This window comes from Thrips palmi, unplaced genomic scaffold (assembly GCF_012932325.1).
Source record: "Thrips palmi isolate BJ-2018 unplaced genomic scaffold, TpBJ-2018v1 HiC_scaffold_3, whole genome shotgun sequence".
Taxonomy (NCBI): Eukaryota; Metazoa; Arthropoda; class Insecta; order Thysanoptera; family Thripidae; genus Thrips; species Thrips palmi.
The window spans coordinates 3,402,636-3,421,512 of NW_023144630.1; the positions used below are offsets into that span (position 1 = coordinate 3,402,636).

At 48.2% G+C, this 18,877-nt stretch overlaps 1 protein-coding gene across 1 annotated transcript in view; it reads left to right on the forward strand.

Moving 5' to 3' along the window:
• The window catches only part of LOC117648160, a 45,547-nt gene extending 34,215 nt beyond the window's left edge, over positions 1 to 11,332 (forward strand). Inside the window, exons 4-20 of the mRNA XM_034390415.1 lie at positions 832 to 929; positions 1,017 to 1,150; positions 1,382 to 1,603; positions 1,672 to 1,955; positions 2,024 to 2,330; positions 2,404 to 2,436; positions 2,991 to 3,599; positions 4,335 to 4,455; positions 4,540 to 4,649; positions 4,729 to 4,932; positions 5,012 to 5,232; positions 5,309 to 5,497; positions 5,593 to 5,740; positions 5,821 to 6,031; positions 6,112 to 6,323; positions 6,405 to 6,565; positions 9,594 to 11,332. Of these exons, the coding sequence (XP_034246306.1) occupies positions 832 to 929; positions 1,017 to 1,150; positions 1,382 to 1,603; positions 1,672 to 1,955; positions 2,024 to 2,330; positions 2,404 to 2,436; positions 2,991 to 3,599; positions 4,335 to 4,455; positions 4,540 to 4,649; positions 4,729 to 4,932; positions 5,012 to 5,232; positions 5,309 to 5,497; positions 5,593 to 5,740; positions 5,821 to 6,031; positions 6,112 to 6,323; positions 6,405 to 6,565; positions 9,594 to 10,118 (3,789 nt within the window). The 3' untranslated portion in view covers positions 10,119 to 11,332. The remainder of the gene's footprint in view (positions 1 to 831; positions 930 to 1,016; positions 1,151 to 1,381; positions 1,604 to 1,671; positions 1,956 to 2,023; positions 2,331 to 2,403; positions 2,437 to 2,990; positions 3,600 to 4,334; positions 4,456 to 4,539; positions 4,650 to 4,728; positions 4,933 to 5,011; positions 5,233 to 5,308; positions 5,498 to 5,592; positions 5,741 to 5,820; positions 6,032 to 6,111; positions 6,324 to 6,404; positions 6,566 to 9,593) is intronic.
• Positions 11,333 to 18,877: the final 7,545 nt, after the last annotated feature.

Consider the following 18,877-nt stretch of genomic DNA (forward strand, 5'->3'; position numbering starts at 1 on the left):
TCGCAGTGTGTCCTTGCCCGATCGAGGGCCTTCCGGGTCCCTTATGTAAGTGAGTGTGCTGCCGTGCCGGTGGGAACCTGGCCAGTGTTTGTCCTCGTGATGACTCTGTGACAAGGGAATGGGAGCGATTATCAGCGTCGTTGTGACTTTTCGGAACGACAGCGGCCGGTGACAACTGCAGTGACCCCACCAATGGACTGCTCTCCGAACGAGGAATCCATTGGTGGGGTCACACGTTCGCTTCGAGTCACGTTTAGCGACTCTGGAGCTCAAAACGCGTCTGGAGTTTAGGCCGCCTGCGGCGGTCTTCTGGCCCACTGTAGGGCGTTCCGAAACGCCAGTGCGGGTCGCAGAAGAAGGCTGGCTCTGCGTTTTTGCGCGTTTCTTTGGACCGCGTCGCCACGGCGTTGCCGCGGATTAAAAATGTGGCGGACGGGACAATTGAATTTGCCGCCTGACTGGGCCGCTCGGATCACGCGCTGATCGAAAGGAACGGGACCGGGGAAAAAAGGACGAAATTAGGTTGAAAGGAATCTAGGATGAAGGTGTCAGCAACGGTCTCTCTCTCTCTCTCTCTCTCTCTCTGGCTGTCACGTCGCAGAAGAAAGTGACGATCGCGTCCCAAGCCGGCAGCGCGCCAACATCGAACAAAAGAATTGGTCCTCTGCTTCCGGCCTTCCGGTGCAGGCACCCCGGAGCCGCCCGGAGCCGAACCGCTTCAAACGCTCATTGGCCTGTTTGTCAAGTGCAGCGTCGGAGAAACCTACCGCCAGTGTCGCCACATGTTCAGTCAAAAAACTCCCACCCTGACACGCTTTTGGCTGTCCGCAGGGCGGGTACAAGCTGCAGGTCCTGGACAGTCTGCAGCGGCCGGTGCTGGACCTCACCCCCGTCACCAAGGACTCTGAGTTCGTGAGGACCGATGTCACGTAAGTATCCCCAAGAACCTTGTGTGAGAAGTGTCCTTTGGGTTTTACGAACACCGATCGCTTTACCTCCGCCTTGCTGGTTCACAGCGCGCAGTCCTACGGCATCCAACTGCCGGCCGACTTCGTGTGCAACGACTGCTCGCTGCGGCTGCTGCGCCAGGCCGACGAGTGGTCCAGCAACTACCGATTCTGGTCCTGCGCCGACGTGGACATCCGACCCGGTACGTCGCCCTGCCTGCGCGCCTCACGGAGCGCCGGCCAAAGACGCGTTTTGAGCTCCAGCGTCGCGAAGTGGCACTCGAACCGACCGTGTGACCCCACCAGCGGATTCCTCGTTCGGAGAGCAATCCGTTGGTGGGGTCACACGTCCGGTTCGAGTTCCATGTAGCGACTCTGGAGCTAAAAACGCGTCCGGGATGGTGCAAGGCCTGACGCGGTCCTCTGCCCCACAGCCAAGGACTTCAAGGAGGACTGCTCGGGGCACGGCCGCCACCTGCTCGGCAAGTGCCGGTGCGACCGCCTGTACTACGGGCCGCGCTGCCAGTTCCGTGACGAGTGTATCGACAGCAGTGACTGCGGCGACCGCGGCCGCTGCGTGGACGTCCAGGCCACCAGCGCGCCCAGGAAGCAGTGCTACTGCGAGCTGGGCTGGTTCGGGCCCGCCTGCACCAAGCGTAAGCACAGCGGGAACATGTTTTGGCAAAACAAACAGGCTTGGGGTGTTGACGGTGGATGCCCGCAGGCTCGCCCGTGCGCTCCATGGACCTGGACTACGACTCGTACACGCGCCGCGACCTGAGCCCCAACTTCCGGCTGTACTGGCGCATCCTGCGCGACGAGCAGGAGATCGAGGTGGTGATGCGCGTCAACGGCACGAGCTACGCGGGCCTGGGCTGGCGGCCGCGCTCCCTCACCGCCGCCTGCAGGAACTTCCCCTTCCTGGAGGACCCCGCGGGCACCGCCACCCCCACGCCCACCCTGCAGCCCAAGAGCGAGCCCAACGCCGAGCCGGAGCCCGGCAGCGAGGTGAGGAGACATTCGCATTTTGTTGACCTCCGACCGCATGCAACGCACTTAAACATTGGACTTTCCAGCCGGAGCCTGAGGGCACTGCGGAGCCCAGCAGCGAACCCGAGCCCAAGAGCGAGCCCGAGCCCAGCAGCGAACCCGAACCCAAGAGCGAGCCCGAGCCCAGCAGCGAACCCGAGCCCAAGAGCGAGCCCGAGCCCACTAGCGAACCCGAGCCCAAGAGCGAGCCGGAACCAGCTGCCGCCAAGAAGGTGAAGAATGTCTCGTCCAGAGCGACGCGGGGCCACGCGCCCGGACACAACGCAGAACTGCTGGCGGACTCCACCGTGGAGACGAGCGTGTCTTTCCGAGTCAGCTCTAGTTCCAAGCACAGTAAGGATACAGTCTTGGAACATCGCACTGGTGTTTCGTTTCGAAACGACTCTCAATATTTTTTCGCTTGCAGGTAGCAGAAGATCAAGGCGTGAGGCAGCTGAGGGTAAGTGCCCGGCCCCTTCGTCTTTGTTCTGTATATACATGACACATCTTGCACCTCACAGAAAATTTTCAAGGGGCTCCATGTTCCTTGGATGTTTTCTCCACTGTACAAAATGTGCACCAATAACATTTTGGCCTACAATTAAGGTCTTTCCCAGGTTGATCAGATCCTTCACCAAACCTAAAATTATTATAGCCAGGCATACATCGTAAACAATCTACATGTGTGCCTTTTTGAATCCACGATTTTGCCGAAAACTAAGTGTACATAGGACCCAATTTTTGTTTCCTTTAATCTTTTGGAAAAATTCATTTTGTACTAATTATGAATTGTTTCCTTTTTATAGTTCTATAATAACATTTTGTCCCATACTTCAAAGTGTTGACTTGCACTTGTTTTTATGTGATACACTAAATATGTATATACTGTTCTTATTTAAAGTGCAGTTGATCTGATAGAGGTTTATCCACCTATTTTTTTTATGAGTACTCTACTGCTTTATTGGTGGTTGGTATTTTCGGGTTGTGGCACTTTCTGCTTATGTGTCCCCACAGGCGCACCTGCTCCGGAGCCCAGCGCTGAACCTGAACCTTCTTCAGAGCCAGAACCAACTTCCGAACCCGAACCCAAATCCGAGCCTGAGCCCAAATCTGAACCCGAACCTACCTCTGAGCCAGAGCCCAAGTCCGAACCCGAACCAACCTCAGAGCCTGAGCCGAAGTCTGAACCCGAACCCACATCAGAGCCTGAGCCCAAGTCCGAACCGGAGCCTAAATCTGAGCCAGAGCCAAAGTCCGAACCAGAGCCTAAATCTGAGCCAGAGCCCAAGTCTGAGCCTGAGCCTACATCAGAGCCTGAGCCTAAATCGGAGCCTGAACCAAAATCAGAGCCTGAACCAAAGTCGGAGCCAGAGCCTAAATCTGAGCCTGAACCAAAGTCCGAGCCCGAACCTAAATCTGAGCCCGAACCGAAGTCCGAGCCTGAGCCTAAGTCTGAACCTGAACCCAAGTCTGAGCCTGAGCCCAAGTCTGAACCTGAACCAAAGTCTGAACCTGAGCCCAAATCCGAACCCGAACCTAAGTCTGAACCTGAACCAACTTCTACGCACAAATCCAAACCTCAAGGTGAGCCTGGACACGGCACCAAAGCATCAACAGCCTCAGGTACGATATAGTGAGCACAGGTATTAACACTTTTCTTGTGGCATAAGTTGTGAATGTGGTCTTTCCTTTCCAACAATTTTCTCGTTTTGTCATGCTTGTGTGCACTTGACATGTATGTATATTTGGAACTTCTTTCTTATCGATCACAATTATGCATGGTATGGGACTTCAATTTAAAATATGCGCGGTATAAGTTTTTTTTTTAAAGTTAAAGTGGTCCTAAGTAGCATAACAGTAAGCAGAAGACTTCTTTTTCTGTCATATGTATATTTCTTGCTCTTTTACTTTGTTGTGTTTTGCATCAAGATTACTACATCGATCTACTTTTTCCTTGAGTTTGTACAGATTCCTAAAAACCTTTATCTTGTCACTGAGCTGCATGCATTGATTTCTGCACATTTAGAATTAGCTCAGATTCAAATCAAATGCAATAACACTATTAGAGCACAATTTCTTATTTTCTGGTGAATGAACTCTATGAAGTCTGTTCACTTGCATGTTTCTTCTACGTTTATTTATAGTCGTTTACATCTCAGTTTTCGTTTTTCATAAATAAATTAAGAGTTTTCCTGATAAAAGGAAGTATTAAAGATGAAACTTGATGCGAGGTTGCCAAATAAGCGTTAACCAATCAGATGTATTAAGAAAGGAAAAGATGGTCACTTCCTTAATTTTTAGTTGCCTCTAAGATGACGATTTGTTGACAACCGTGTACAAATATGCTGCATTCTGCAGGTTTTGCTAAGCATCCTTATGCGCCTGCTCATGATTTCAACCCCATGGATTGTACTGACATGGTCATTGGTATGGCTCGAGGAACTTCCAGTCGCATTTGGGATTACTACACTCGCGACAGGTAATATCTTCTTTTTTTGCCACAAAATCAATTATTTTTTTCTGAACAAAGCGACTAACTATTTCGTTTAACTTTGTGCTGCAGATCAACGCCAAGGTTTGACACTTTCTGGGGAGGCAAGAATGACCTTACTGCAGCTATGGGCTTTGAAAAGGATGGTGTAACAACCATTTTGTTCAGAAAGAAGCTTATCGGTGTGTAATGTGTAGAAAGGTCGTCATCTTAATCCTCATAGGATTATATGTTCATTTATGTCATTATTTCCTTTTACAGCCAAAGAACCAACTGACCATTCTATTGAGAGAGATCTCATGCACGTTATCTGGGCTAAGGGTCAAGAGGCTGGAAAGTATGTGCATCTGCCCAAGTCAGGTCTTGAAAAGGAGGCTGCGTCTGTTAAAGAGTTCTACAAGGCAGATGAACTCAAGTACCACGGACATGGATCTCAGCGAGGAGTTGCTTCAATTAATTTCTTCGGTGAGTGAGATGCTGTACAATTGTTCTGACTAGCCTGCCATCCCGAACAGAAATACAAGTACTTTTGTTAACTTTACAGAGGAAGCAAATCGAGAGCCAAGCAAGACAGGTGCCACTGAGGATGAAGACATCTGTGGTGGACATTGGCAGACTCCCCGCAACTGCAACCCCGCAAAGAAGAACTGTGAATACTATGCCAAATGGGAATACTTAGAAAAGAAAGACGAAGTCAAATTTACAATTCAGACAACTCACACTGATCTCTGGACGGGAATCGGTTTTTCAGATGATCAGAAAATGGTAACAACTCCCTGGTGACCTCATCCTTTTCTTTAACTTTACCTCCCTCTGTTTTCTAATATTGTTGTATTTCCAGTCTCAAACTGATGCCATCCTGGGATGGGTTGACAAGAGTGGGCGTGCGTTTGTAATGGACACGTGGATCTCTGGGTACACCGCTCCCCAACTTGACGTGTCTCAGGACGTGTACAACACTAGTGGTAGCATCCGAGATGGAGCCACTACCTTGTCCTTTGTCCGCAAACGTGTTACATCTGACACTAAGGTGAAGTTTTTTTCAACCCACCGACTCTTTTAAAACGTTGCCCAAAGTAACCTTAAGCCGATCTAGCACTAACAAGTGTCATCTTTTGCCAATAGGATATCTCGCTCTCAGACGAGAAGTGTGTCTACTTCATGTTCCCAGTGAAGGGTGGTGCTAGAAATGATGTCAACAAGAAAATACGAAAGCATGAACAGGTTCCTAGTTTATCGACGCAGAGAGTCTGCATCAAGTCTTGTGGAAAGGGTAAGATCTTCACAGACTGACATCAGTTTATGATAATAATTAGGGGTTTAAATTACTATTTGCAATATTTTGTTTGCTAGGATCTGGTACTAGATACACAACCACCCCTGCTCCTCCAAGATTAGCCTACAACGTCAAAGTCAAGTTGACTAATTTGGGTGTCAACTTCCAAACTCCCAAGAGAGGTACACCCGATTTCGAACAATTAGCTAACACGGTTGGCACTGGATTCAGTGACGTTTTATCCAAGACACCTGGTTTCCACAACCTGGAGGTTGATGACTTCTCAGAGTAAGTTACAACAGTGAAATAACAGGTGACAATTTTGTAATGAAACTGAATGTAAAACAAGTCTCTAATTTATTTTTCAGTGAGGATGGCCAGATTGTAGCCAGGATGAACCTGGTGTTGGATAAGGCGAGTCTCATCGCTGGTCGGTCCTTAGAAGCAAATACGGATTCTGCTGCAATGGCGGCGGTAGCCGGGAGCCAGGCAGAGCGTCTGCTTCAAGAAACCCTGGCCACAGGGAGGGTCGGTGCCTTAACTGTAGATCCACAGTATTTGGTGTTCGAACCTCAGATGCGTAAGTTGTTTCGTAAGGAGCTTTTCGGTCTATGAGGATTATTATTGATCACTGACGACAACTTTCCCCTTTTCTTTGCAGTTACAGCAGATTTACCGAATGATGACTCCAATGACGTCCTTCTCTCTGCAACAAAGTTGTACATAGTTATAGGTTGCATTGTAGCTCTAGTCCTTGTAGCTATTATTCAAGCGGGATGTACTATCTATCGCACTGCCAAGAGCCCTTCACCCCATCACAAGGTAAGTCGACCTGCAGAGATATTTTTAACAATTAATGGGATTTTCAACTCAAATGATTTCAAACTTCAGCATGGCATGACACAACCAGATGTAGAAAAAAAGAATCACCAGGACGACAAAAATTTGTTTTTCTCCTTTTTCTTTTTTGAAGTATTCATGAGGCTTCTAGAATGTCTGAAACATTGTTAAAAGTTAAGATTGCTGCAGCTCTCTGTATCAAAACTTTAAAAGGGCCTCTTCAACTTTGCATTTTGTCTATTTTTTTATTGTACTTGATTATTACAGTTGCATGTGACCTTCGCCTGCTTCTGTTCTTTCTTTTCATTGTTTTGCATCGTCTTTAAGTCAGTAATAATATTTAACTTTGCTGGGATTTGAAATCTTGACTTTCAAAGGAAACAAAGTATATACTGTACTAGAGAAGTGACGAACCAATAAGACAGGTCGAAACTAGATTTGAAGTGGTGATCTGAGATGCATGCTCAAGTAGAGTTGAATTGGTTGAGATGGTGAACACACACTTGTAACTACTGTCACATATTTTACTTTGAGGTGCCTGAAACAAAAAGTGCTCCTGTTTTTAAATTACTTTTCATTTTTTAAAGATCAATAACTAATATTTCAACTTTGTGTTACGGAAAGCATCCGTTCAAGTCAAAATGAAATTTCCTTAATAACAGGCGTCTCACTGTAAAATTATTTGTCTGCCCATTGTATGGTCATCTTAATTAAGCTGAGTCATTGTGCGTGTTTCCAAATAATTTCCTTGGTAAAACTATTTTTCTCTGTCTCTGATACATTAAGTTTTCATATTAAATTCTAGTCTCTTGCTGTGTCTGTCAACCATAGAATGTTTGATCACAATATTAGCTAGCTTGCTGCACAATATTGATCATACATATGCTCATGATTTTCAGCTGCCTATGCGCATGTGAAACATTTCATAAACTCTGAGTCCCGTCCCGTGCTCCACAGCTTTTTTCACTTTGACAATGTCCCCCTTTTGTAAACGAATTGAACTGTTATACATGGCAGAGGCAGCTGCTTATACGCCCAGACTGACAAACGGACAAAGTTTGGTGAAAGGGAAACTGATCTTGTGCAGGATGAAAGACTCGTGAAAGACTTTCGAATTTATATTTCAACCATTTTGAAGGGGACTACTATTAGAATTGTTCGGACGTTGCGCAAGGTCGGTTTCCCTGGCTGCCCTGACTGAGACGTAGTAGGTCATGGCATTGCTTTCTGCCTTGCGTCAAACTAATGCAACGGTTCGTTGGCCCCACATTTTGCCCCCTGATGCCATGCCCATGCTCGTGTCCTGGCAGCGTGTCTACGCCATTCCTCTGGGCGCCCCCGGCCAGTTCCACCCTCGCGACGCCCCCGCCCCCCAGTACCAGTCCACCCTAACACACAACCCCCATTCCCACGCCTACTGGACGCAAACGGGGACCATGCAGTCGCAGCAGTCGCGAAGTTCGCGGTCTGCCGACCGGCATGGCGGGGGCCGGGGTAGCGGGAACGGGAGTCACGGCCACCAAGGCCACATGGGTCATGGCATGGGTCATGGCATGGGCCACGCAGGCGCAGGCTTCGGCACCCTCGGTCACGGCTCCGTCCATGGCCACGGCATGGGCCACATGGGCCAGGGCCACATGGGCCACGGACAAGCCCAGTGGTGAGGTGAGTCAGGTCCAAGGGGACTCCAGTCCTACGGCAGGACAGGGACAGGTCCCCGCCCGTCCCAAGGCCTTTCCAAAGGGCCCGAAGGACCCGAAGGGCTTGTCCTTGTCCGCCCGAACCCCTTTGCCTATGCACTGCTACATGCTGCTTCGCTGCATTCATGCTATTTGGCAATGTGCTTGTGGAGCTCTCTTTCCCGCTCTGTCACAAAGGAATTTCTGCCACGGTCAAATTCCTTTGTGACGTTGCAAGAGGAGACCCTGAAAGCATTTCGTATGCTTCCAACCCTTGTGTCGATATAAAAAAAGTCAGAAGCATGATCCGCTCTCTTGCTTCTCTTGCGTGACAAGACACCTACTGCCGCATGTTCACCATCTCAACACATGGAGTGGCTCCCTGACCAAAAGAAAACTTCGAGCACGCATTCTTTTATAGAGAAAGAACGATCTTTGCTTCTGTCATTTCATGGTTCAAATTGGAAAATAATACATACTCTTACGTACGTATGCCTTTGTTTTCAAGCCGTAATAATTCAAGTATAAAATTATATTTAGCTGTTATGCTGTTGTAGTGCTCCAGGTTTTACTTTGCTTTGCTTTTTTGCACATTTCTGGTGATGAAGAATAACAGCTTGTGTGTATGTAAATAAAACTAATTGAGGTTTTTGTAGGGTTCTTAATCATCTTACATATTTCAGGTGGTCTGTCTGATGGTTCACAATGTCAGCATACTGGAAGAAGTGTTGTCTTGAAAAGAGTTTTATCCGATCTGATGATTCAGGGTTCAAATTCGCGAGTAATAATGTCTGTTTCCTCTGCTTAAATTTTAAAAGCACCTGTTTTCCATTTTGCATACCTTATAATTTTCTGAAAATAGTGCTCGAATTCTTGATTTTCTTTTCGTTGGACAGAGATTGATACTAACCTGCATGGGCTATATATATTCTGATTTCATTTTCCCAGCAATTTTATAATTTTTTTTACTGAAGACTTTTAAGCATGGGTAGCTTTTTGACTGCGCTAATAAAAAGCACAAGAAATCTTCAGTGGTGGCCTCATCTTACGTTAATTTAATAACAACCACTAAGAGTAAAATCAAGAATTTTATTTGCTTTCTTTCTCGTCGAAGCATGTGGTTGGCCGCCTGGTCTGGAACCCCTCCGAAACTTTATTCCGCATCAAGGAGGCTCCTGTTTCCGCATTTCAATTGGAATTCCTTCTAAAGGAAACTGACCTCCTTCGCCTAGTTGTTGAGCGACACGACATGATGCCACTAACCCGCTGCTAACCCCGACTCGGCTCGCTCCCCGAACAAGGTCCTTACCGTCCCTGCCTTGGCTTTGCAGGAGCACCTGATCCCCAGCTCGGCGTGGCGGGACTACTCGGCCGCCAACACCAACTACGCGTTCGAGGCCTTCGAGTCCGAGGAGAAGCCCCCGCAGCCCGGCGGCCCCGGCGCCAGCTCCAACGGCTCGTCGCGGTCCAACGGGGGCCGGGACGTGGTGGACGGCGCGGGGGGTGTTGGGCGGCCCCGCGGCCACGGCCCGCCCAGCTACGGCCACGGGGACTCGCGGTCCCTGCAGAGGCACAGCCAGGGCCCGGCGCCGCGCGGCCACCACGCCGGCCACCACCAGTACCCGCCCGAGCGCAGCACCTACTCGCTGCCTCGCACGGCGCACGGCCCGCCGGTGCCGCACAACGGGTACTACACGCAGGACCGGCGCAGCCACAGCGGGGCCCACGGCGGGGCCAACGCGCAGGGCGCGGCCAGGGAGCTGCAGCCAGACTTCTACTTCATGCCCTCGCAGCGCAAGTACTCCGGCGAGGTCGTGCGCGTGTACGTGGACTACAACACGACCCCCCGGAAGTAGCGCAAAGTCATCCCGCTTTAGTTAATTTGTTTTCCGTGCCAATTAAGTTAGTGTCGCCTCGCGGCGCTCTCCGCGCGGCGGGCTGTTAGTGATAAACGGAATGGTGCGGCGTGCCGGTGCGCAAGGCGTTTGGAAAATCCAAAGAACAGAACCCGTTTGGAAGCCTCACGTGGACTTTTGTTCTGTGGTTCTTCCCCACCCTGCCGGCACTTTTAGTTCCCCTCCATTGTGCCTAATAATCTAGGAACGGCAACTGAACGTGTTAGCTTATCTGTACGAAGAAAGACAAATGAGGTATTGTATGTGTGATAGGAACCTTTTGGAGCAGGGGTATGACAGGGGTTCGTGTATGCTGTGGACTGAGAGTGGAATGTTATGTGTGGATGAATTTACCAATAATAAAACTATGTTCGTGCTCAATAACAGTATGTAATTGTGTAAAAAATGATTATAAACTCTAGCATTTTTTATTATATTTTTAATGATTTTAAATGATTTGTACAGTTTAATAGATTTTTATGACAGATTTAAGTCTAGCTAGAAAATGTATATGAAGACATTAAATGAGTATGAGTGTTAATGCAGTTCTTGTTTTATTTTTCTATTAAATTGTTTTAACATGTGAGACTCTTCTTTATGTATTTTACAAACTGCAGAGATAACGCATGTATGTAAAACTGTCACCAAACATGTGAATTTATTTTGTCTCTTATGTACATATATTTGTCCTGTACTAATCATGTACATGTATTGTTTCCATGTATTTGAGTGCAATCAACTGTCTTCAGGTTGTTTTCAAGTTGTTACTGTTAACCACCCAACGTGGTGAAAATAAACACAATTTGTAAGAACTCATATTGTGTCACAAACAAAAAAATTACTTTAATCTGGAGTGTGTTAAACTTTATTTATGAAAGACTTGTCCATACTTATCCTGCGCACTGTACTTAATAATGTGAGGAAGTACTTAGCTAATAAGGTTGTTTATATATGATGTGTGACTGCCTAGTTATAGAATCTGTCCTCAATTATCTGAAAACCTCAACAACCGTCGCTACCAAATTTCCTTCGTTTCTCTGGTTCCATTTCAATTTTCCGAGAGTCTTTTTGCCTTTATGAAGCCCACCCCATTCCTCTTAATTTATACTACGAGTTTGCCCATTAAGGCTAAAGTTATCAGTGAAATGAGTAATTAAATAATTGTTTTAAGAATACTGCTAGTGTCTTCATTGCTACAACCCTCGGTGCAAGCCGATGTCAGTCGGTTGGTACCCAACAAACAAACCCAAACAACACACATGTGTGTGCATATATATGCACATAATCTGCACCCTTTACATATTGACTCTCTTTCTCCCTCCCCCGCCCCGCCAGGCCCGCCATTCGGTCGCTCCGATTGTTGCGGCTTGCGCCGTCCGTCGGGCTCAGTCCGGCCAGTCAGCGCCTTGCTGCGCCTTCCTCCCTTACCTGCTCGCAGAGTCGAGACCGTCGAGACGACGAGAGCCATGCCGGCAGAGCGGCCGGCCCGCCCCGCCGCCACCATGATCCCCGTGGATGCGGCGCGCCAGGAGGGCGAGGGCGGCGACGGCGAGGGGTGGCTGCCCGCATCCGCCGTCTTCATCCGCGCCGTGTCCAAGCAGATCGCCGCCATGAGGGTGGAGCTGCGCATGGGGCTGCCCGTGCTCACCAAGGAGGACCTGCGCAGGTCCGCACAGTGGATGTGCCAGTGGACCGGTGGCGGCGGCCGAAACTCCAGACGCGTTTGGCCCCAGGTACCGCATGTACGACGCGGGCTCCGTGCTGCTGGAGCTCATCAACTCGGGCGAGGACTGGGCGGCGCAGACGCTGTGGCAGCTGCTGCAGCTGGACGGCGCGGCGCGCCAGGAGCTGGACGTCGTGGCCACCAAGGCCCTGCGGCGGCCGCCCCTCGCGCGCTGTCCTGAGCTGCTGCACGCCCTGGGCACGGGGCTGGCCGCCGCCGACAAGGCCGCCACCAAGGACGGTGCGTCTGTCTCTCTCGCCTCCCGCTCAGTGCGACACAGTGACCCTTGGCCCCGCAGGCGACCGCGGCCTCGGCGGGACGCAGCTGCTGCAGTTGGCCGAGCTGACGTGGGCGCGCGGGCTGCCCTGGTGGTGGCTGACGGAGAGGCTGCTGGAGCTGGCGGCCGAGGCGTGCGCCGGCTGGCGGCAGGACGGCGGGCTGTGCGAGGCGAGCGTCGCGCTGGCCCACGGCGCCTTCCTGCTGCACGAGTGTACGTTCGGCAAGCTCAGGGCGACCCTCTCCGTTGCGTAGCGGGACCTTTCTCCAGCGTGGGCACACTGCTTGCACTGCGCAGTGAAGGAGTGCGGGGAGGGCCTGGCCAAGCTCACCCTGGGCGCGCAGCTGTCCGCGGGCAAGCCCTGGACGGCCAGCCCCCCGCTGCTACTGCTGCTGCCGCCCGAGTACCGCAAGCCCGAGAGGTTCGACGCCGCCGCACAGTGGGCCAGAAGGCCGGCGCAGGCGGACTTCAAGTCGCGAAACGGGACCAAACCGAACGTGTGACCCCACCAATGGATTCCTCGTTCGGAGAGCAATCCATTGGTGGGGTCGCGTCCCATTTAGCGACTCTGGAGCTCAAAACGCGTCTGGAGTTTAGTCCGCCGTCGCCGGTCTCCCGGCCCACTGCGCGCCGCCCCGCCGCCGGCGTGCTGACGCGTGCTGACGCGCGCTGCAGCACCGTGGACGGCATGTTCCAGGTGGCGAGCCGCGCGCTGAGCGAGGCCCTGGTGCACGAGGCCAGGGCGGCGCGCGCTGAACAGGACCACGGCAGGGCGTCCGCGCTGTGCAGGGAGGCGGTGCAGCGCGCGCACGACGGTACACTGCATTCGGCGTAGGGTTGCCAACGCTGCCGCACGCTGCCGCGCTACAGGGTTGCCAACCCCCACAGCCAGGTCCCCCGAGCTGGAGCTGCTGGCCGAGCAGGAGCTGGGGACGAGTCTGCTGGCAGCGGGGCAGCCCGCGGAGGCCATGGCCACCTTCAGGACGTTCCTGGCCTTGGCGCAGCGGGCCGACAGTCCGCGCGACGTCATCACGGCGCACCTCAAGCTCGCCTCCTGCTGCAACAGGTCTCTGTCGCTCACACTGGGCACCCCGTGAGGGTGCGAGAGAGACATGGACCATTGCTCCGCGTTGCTCGCAGCCAGTCCGACTCGGACGGCACGCTGCGCTGCCTCCGCGACGCCAAGGAGGCCGCCGAGCAGTTCGACCAGCCCGACCTGCTCGCCAAGGCGCACGGACACCTGGGGGAGTTCTTCCTCAACACGGTGGGCGCGCCAGGGCGTTTCACAGGCGCAGGGTAGGCCACCAACGCTAGTGCTGGGCACACCAGTGCGGCGGGTGGCCTACCCCGGGCTCCACAGGCGTACAGGCGCAGGGTAGGCCACCACCACCAGTGCTGGGCACACCAGTGCGGCGGGTGGCCTACCCTGGACTTCACAGGCGTACAGGCGCAGGGTAGGCCACCACCACCAGTGCTGGGCACACCAGTGCGGCGGGTGGCCTACCCTGGACTTCACAGGCGTACAGGCGCAGGGTAGGCCACCACCACATGTGCGGGGAGCTACCAGTGCGTGCGAGCGCTGGCCGCGTGGCCACAGGCGTACGTCGCAGGTAGGCCCCACAGCAGTAAGTTGGGCACACCAGTGCGGCGGGTGCCACCTGGATCCGGCGTGGCGAGGGGGCGCGACCTTCCACACGGGCGGGAAGTGGCTCCTTGGAGCCCCGAGTGGGGCGGCCAAACTCCAGAGGCCCACAGAGTCCGCTGGCGAACCGAACGTGTGACCCACCAATGGATTCCTCGTACGGAGAGCAACCCATTGGTGGGGTCACACGCTCGGTTCGAGTCCTGTTCGGCGACTCTGGAGCTCAAATCGCGTCTGCAGTTTCGGCCGCCTCCACTGGTCTTCTGGCCCACTGTGCAGGGCTGGAGCTGTGGGGGTCGCTGGTGGCGGCGCTGCGCGAGAGCGGGCCCGACCAGCCGGCGGCCACGCGGCGCCAGCGCCTGCTGCAGCTGGTGGCGTGGAAGGACCGCAGGACGCCGTTCTGGGCCGACGACGTCGTCGTGTCGGAGGCCGTGCGCCAGCTGGAGCAGCACGACCCCAACCCGCCTCCGCGGCCATCCGCCCTGGTCTGTCTCTCCCACACTCGCGTGCGTCGCGTTGCAACCAGCTCGCTCACTCCGACGCCAACCTAACCTAACCTAAACCCAACCTAACCTAATCTAACCTCCCAGGAGGAAGAGCAGCTGCAGCGAATGGCCGAGGCCGCCCAAGCGAGCGCGTCCCGCGCGTCTCGCCAACAAGCGGCGGACTTCGACGCACCACAAGAGGATGACATGGTGCGGGTGGAGGACGAGGATCGCACATCAGAAGAGCAAGACCAGAGTTAGTGTATAAAATACTGTATTTGATGATTTTAAAAAACGTCGCATGAAACAAGACATTCACATTAAACTTTTCCAATCACAACCAACTTAACTTGATTGCACAAATATTCAGATTATAACGTTATTACAAGATCGAGTAACCTGCTAATTATAATCATAATAATAATAATTGTAATAATTAAAATGATACACTGATCAACACACGATACCTTCCAAGTCCCTTTCTTGGGTGTAAAACCTTGAAGTATATAAAACCTTTCAGCGAAAAGTTAAGAAACATCCCATTTATCACATAAACAAACACAAACCTCAAAAGAGGTCTGAGAACGCAAACTAAAACTAATAAAATTTGCAGGATAGCACACAAATTTCAAATCAATAAGGGGGTACAGATCATAAAATTAAAGAAGAAAGTGGTCTTCAAGAAAACTACTGCAACCACACAGAAAACTTACATATTAAGACAAACCACAATATTGACCAACAAAAATTGTTTCCTCATTGAAACAGATCAAAGGAAAAACTATGATTGATTAGGGAATGAAGTGTATGTGTGTGTATAACAAAGTACACATAACATTCACAATAATGTCCTCACTAACAATCCGAAAAATGACTGAGTTAAAAGCAAGTGTCTCACAATTTATCAGCAAACATTTAATTCCCTTGTGAGGTTGAAGTTATGAATAAACAGAACTTAGCTTTAAAAAATTAAGTTCCTCAAAAGTATTTGAGAAAGGCAAAAAAAACAACACCCTTTGAAATTACCCTTGTCCATATATGGTATAGAATACAAAGCCTGGAAATAAAACTGAAATGACACTACAACACATTTAACCCTCGCAGACAAGTATCGGTTATATCATAAAAGGCATGGGTTGATAGCCCAACCCCACATCTCATGCATCCAAAAATAATCTCCTCCCTTCAAACATGGAATTATAATAACAAAATGAGCAGTGAAACATTCCAGACTATCACTTCACATGGCATGTATGCCACGGAACATTGACAGGTAGAGTCATTAGATTTCACTCAATTGTTTCAAATTAAATTTCAAAAAGTCTTATATACAGACAAAACCAAGCGGTGTGCAATAAATGTCACAATTGGGCAGCTATATGAAAGGAAACTAACACCTTTCAATAACAATTAAGTACTTCATTCATATCACACCACAATCTCACAACAAAGCCAACTTAGAAATCTGTTGGTCAAAGAAGTTGAACTTGAAAGAAAAATATCATTAAGAAAATGTGGCGAGGGATGAAGCATCAACATGTGTTCATAATACTAATGTCTTACTATAAGTTTACACTAAATGACTTTGGGCAAGTGGTATCTCAAGCAGTAACTTGACATGATAATCCAATCCAAGCACAAAACTATGCACATTGGGTAGAGAACAGACAAATGATACTGACAAGTCAAACAAGGTTAACTCAAACAAGCCATAAGGTGCATACACAAAGTTAATTATTTTCACCTTTAGTAACCAAAGAGTTTGCAGCAGAATTTTGTTTGTTATAAAGGTGGTTAAAATTGATCAAATTAGGTTCTGAGGGAAACTTGGAAAAACACAAAAGGGAAGAAAACAAAATGTTAAAGACGTATGCCTCTTTTACAAGCAAATGAAAATATGGGGAGAAAGGGATTAAAAACTAGACCAAAAAAAAAGTCCGTTTGTTGGAAAGTAAACCATTACAGCCATTACAAACTGACATACATTATGAATTTAAATCATGGTTTTCCCAAGCTGACATAAGAAACTTCACAACCTCAGTCAATCACAAAGTTTCAGACCTATGCACTGTGCTCCAGACAATTCACAACAGAAACAAAAAATCTTTTGGAAGACCAATCTCATGAATAGATTCCTTACACAATCTTGCTGAATTCTGTCCATAGAAAAGCAAACAAATCTTTCGTTTTCTTACACTATCTGGGACTACCAAGAGTTTCAAGGGGCAAACCCATACACAAACGTTTCTCAAATGATTGAAAACAACAACAAATTAAAAAGGATAAAGCTCAACATGAGGTGGGCCAGCCATTCCTAAAAGGCAAAATAAAAAGATAAGACAGCAGTTCTTCTCCTTCCCAAAGTTTTGAAAGGGCTCCAAACAAAACACCAAGGAAAACACACAGCTAAGTTGGGTTAATAACATTAATTGTCAGAAGAACGCAAGCATGTAACACTTACACATATGTTAAAAGCAGAATTGATTCACAGGTTCAAAATTACAAGGAAATTTAAGTTCAGTAAAGAAACTGTTATGCAATACTCAGAAAACAAAAAAGAGAGACAATTAAATTAACATTGCTAAGACCCTACTTACTAACTTCCTCATAACATAAAATGTACAAAGGTTGTGAAAGCTTAAAACAGTCATGCACATAGGTGCTATAATTTGTTTTTATCTCAATTCTTTCTTATCTTTCTTTCGAGTGTTACAATAAACCTAAAGTCAGGTCTGAGCCGCAACAGAGATCTCTATTGAATGATTCACAGATAATACAGGAGTGGTTGATTTAAACAAGTACTGAAAGTATTCCAAACATATTTTTGGCACAGTGCAAAAATAAAACAAAGCGGAACACAGGGCAATGAAGCCTCAATGAAAACACTTCATGCAATCCGAATTGTATTATTCAAGAACACTAGACAAGATTTAATGACAGCAACCTAAATTTGAAGCTTAATTTTACTTGATGACAATGACTTTATGTAAAGTTTTCAAATGTGGAATATGCTCAGGATCAAGTCCAAGTCTTTTCTTTCTCGACACTTACTTGTGTCTTGGCATAGTTTGTTATCATCATTGATCTATTTATAAATGGAATTTTAGCCAGATTTGAAGCTGGCTAATATGAAAATGCAAATGATAAAAGCAGACCACATATGAAATAGGCCTGAAACCTGCACAATTCATCCATGCAGGTGGGAAAAGTGGGACTTGAGAGGAAAACATTTGAATTCAAGAAACCCATCAAATATCAGAGTGGAATATTTTTAACATTGATATGACAGTTACATGTTTTCTCAGAAAAGTTGGAATAATGCATCTTTCAGTTTACTTTGGCTCTACCAACCGATCAAACTAATACTTACGACAATAATAAAAATCGCCCTTCGACACAAAAGAAAATGTCACAGTTAACTATTTACATGTCCATGTTGTTGGCCTCCATTGGCTTAGTCTTTGCTATTTGATTCTTATTCTTACTCAGCAAAATTGGCACCCAGCATCTGGCTAGAGCACTTAATTATTGCAGATACTTTCAGCCCAGTTCTACAAACAAATGTAGTACTGATGTGATTTTAGCCATATATACACACACACAAACACACACAAAGAACAGAGTCAAGAAAAGGTAACAAATCATTGTCAGCCTTTGCAAACATCATAGCATTTACCCTCATTGATTACAGTCCTAGAGGAATAATTGAAATTAAATGCAGGTTCAACTGCCACTCTGTAGCACGCATGCTCCTGATACTAATTGTACAAAATGTCCTAACTCAGTTCCAAAGTATGAGCTCCCACTCATTTAACATCCATATTGAGTGTTTATAACTGAATTACAAAACTCAATTCATACCAAGAGCTACTGAGCTCACATTAATGTCTATTCAACCTAGGAGCGTCTTAATATAAACACAGCAAGTACACAAGTATTTAACAAATATCAACATCATATATTCATTCTCAAGATGTAGAAACATACCTGCAGATCATGTCATAGGATCACACACATTGAAACAAGATTAGAAATTCCTTGGTAAACCTACAAACAGTAAATGTAGACTGGGGGCACATGCCATCAGAAGATGAAAGCAACACGAATATTACAGGTGAGGTACTGGTGCCCCATTAACACTGGTTATAGCAAACTTCAAATTGAATTACACATGATTCAGCTTACAACAATATAATCAGATAAATTATTTCATTTTACAAAATGTAAATAAAAGCACAAAAAGAAATCGCCCTTAAAAATACATTCATTGTTTGAATTTTTTTGCATTATTAAATATATAAGACTTTTGTAACACTTATTTTTAGAAGAAAATAGACAGCCCCATATACAGCAGAGAGTGCAGAACATAAAAATGAAAATGACAACCATCGAAAATTTGTTCCTGCATTGCAAAAAAATTACAAACTATCAAGTCTGCTGTCTGACTGAACATACCTGAGAAAAAGAACATCTAATCACCCAGTGACAAAACAAAAATGCTATATAAACTTGTTGGTTGACTGAGCTTATGCAAGGTAAAACAATGGGTGAACTTCAACATAGACTGGTCTTGTAATCCTCGCTCACTAGTAT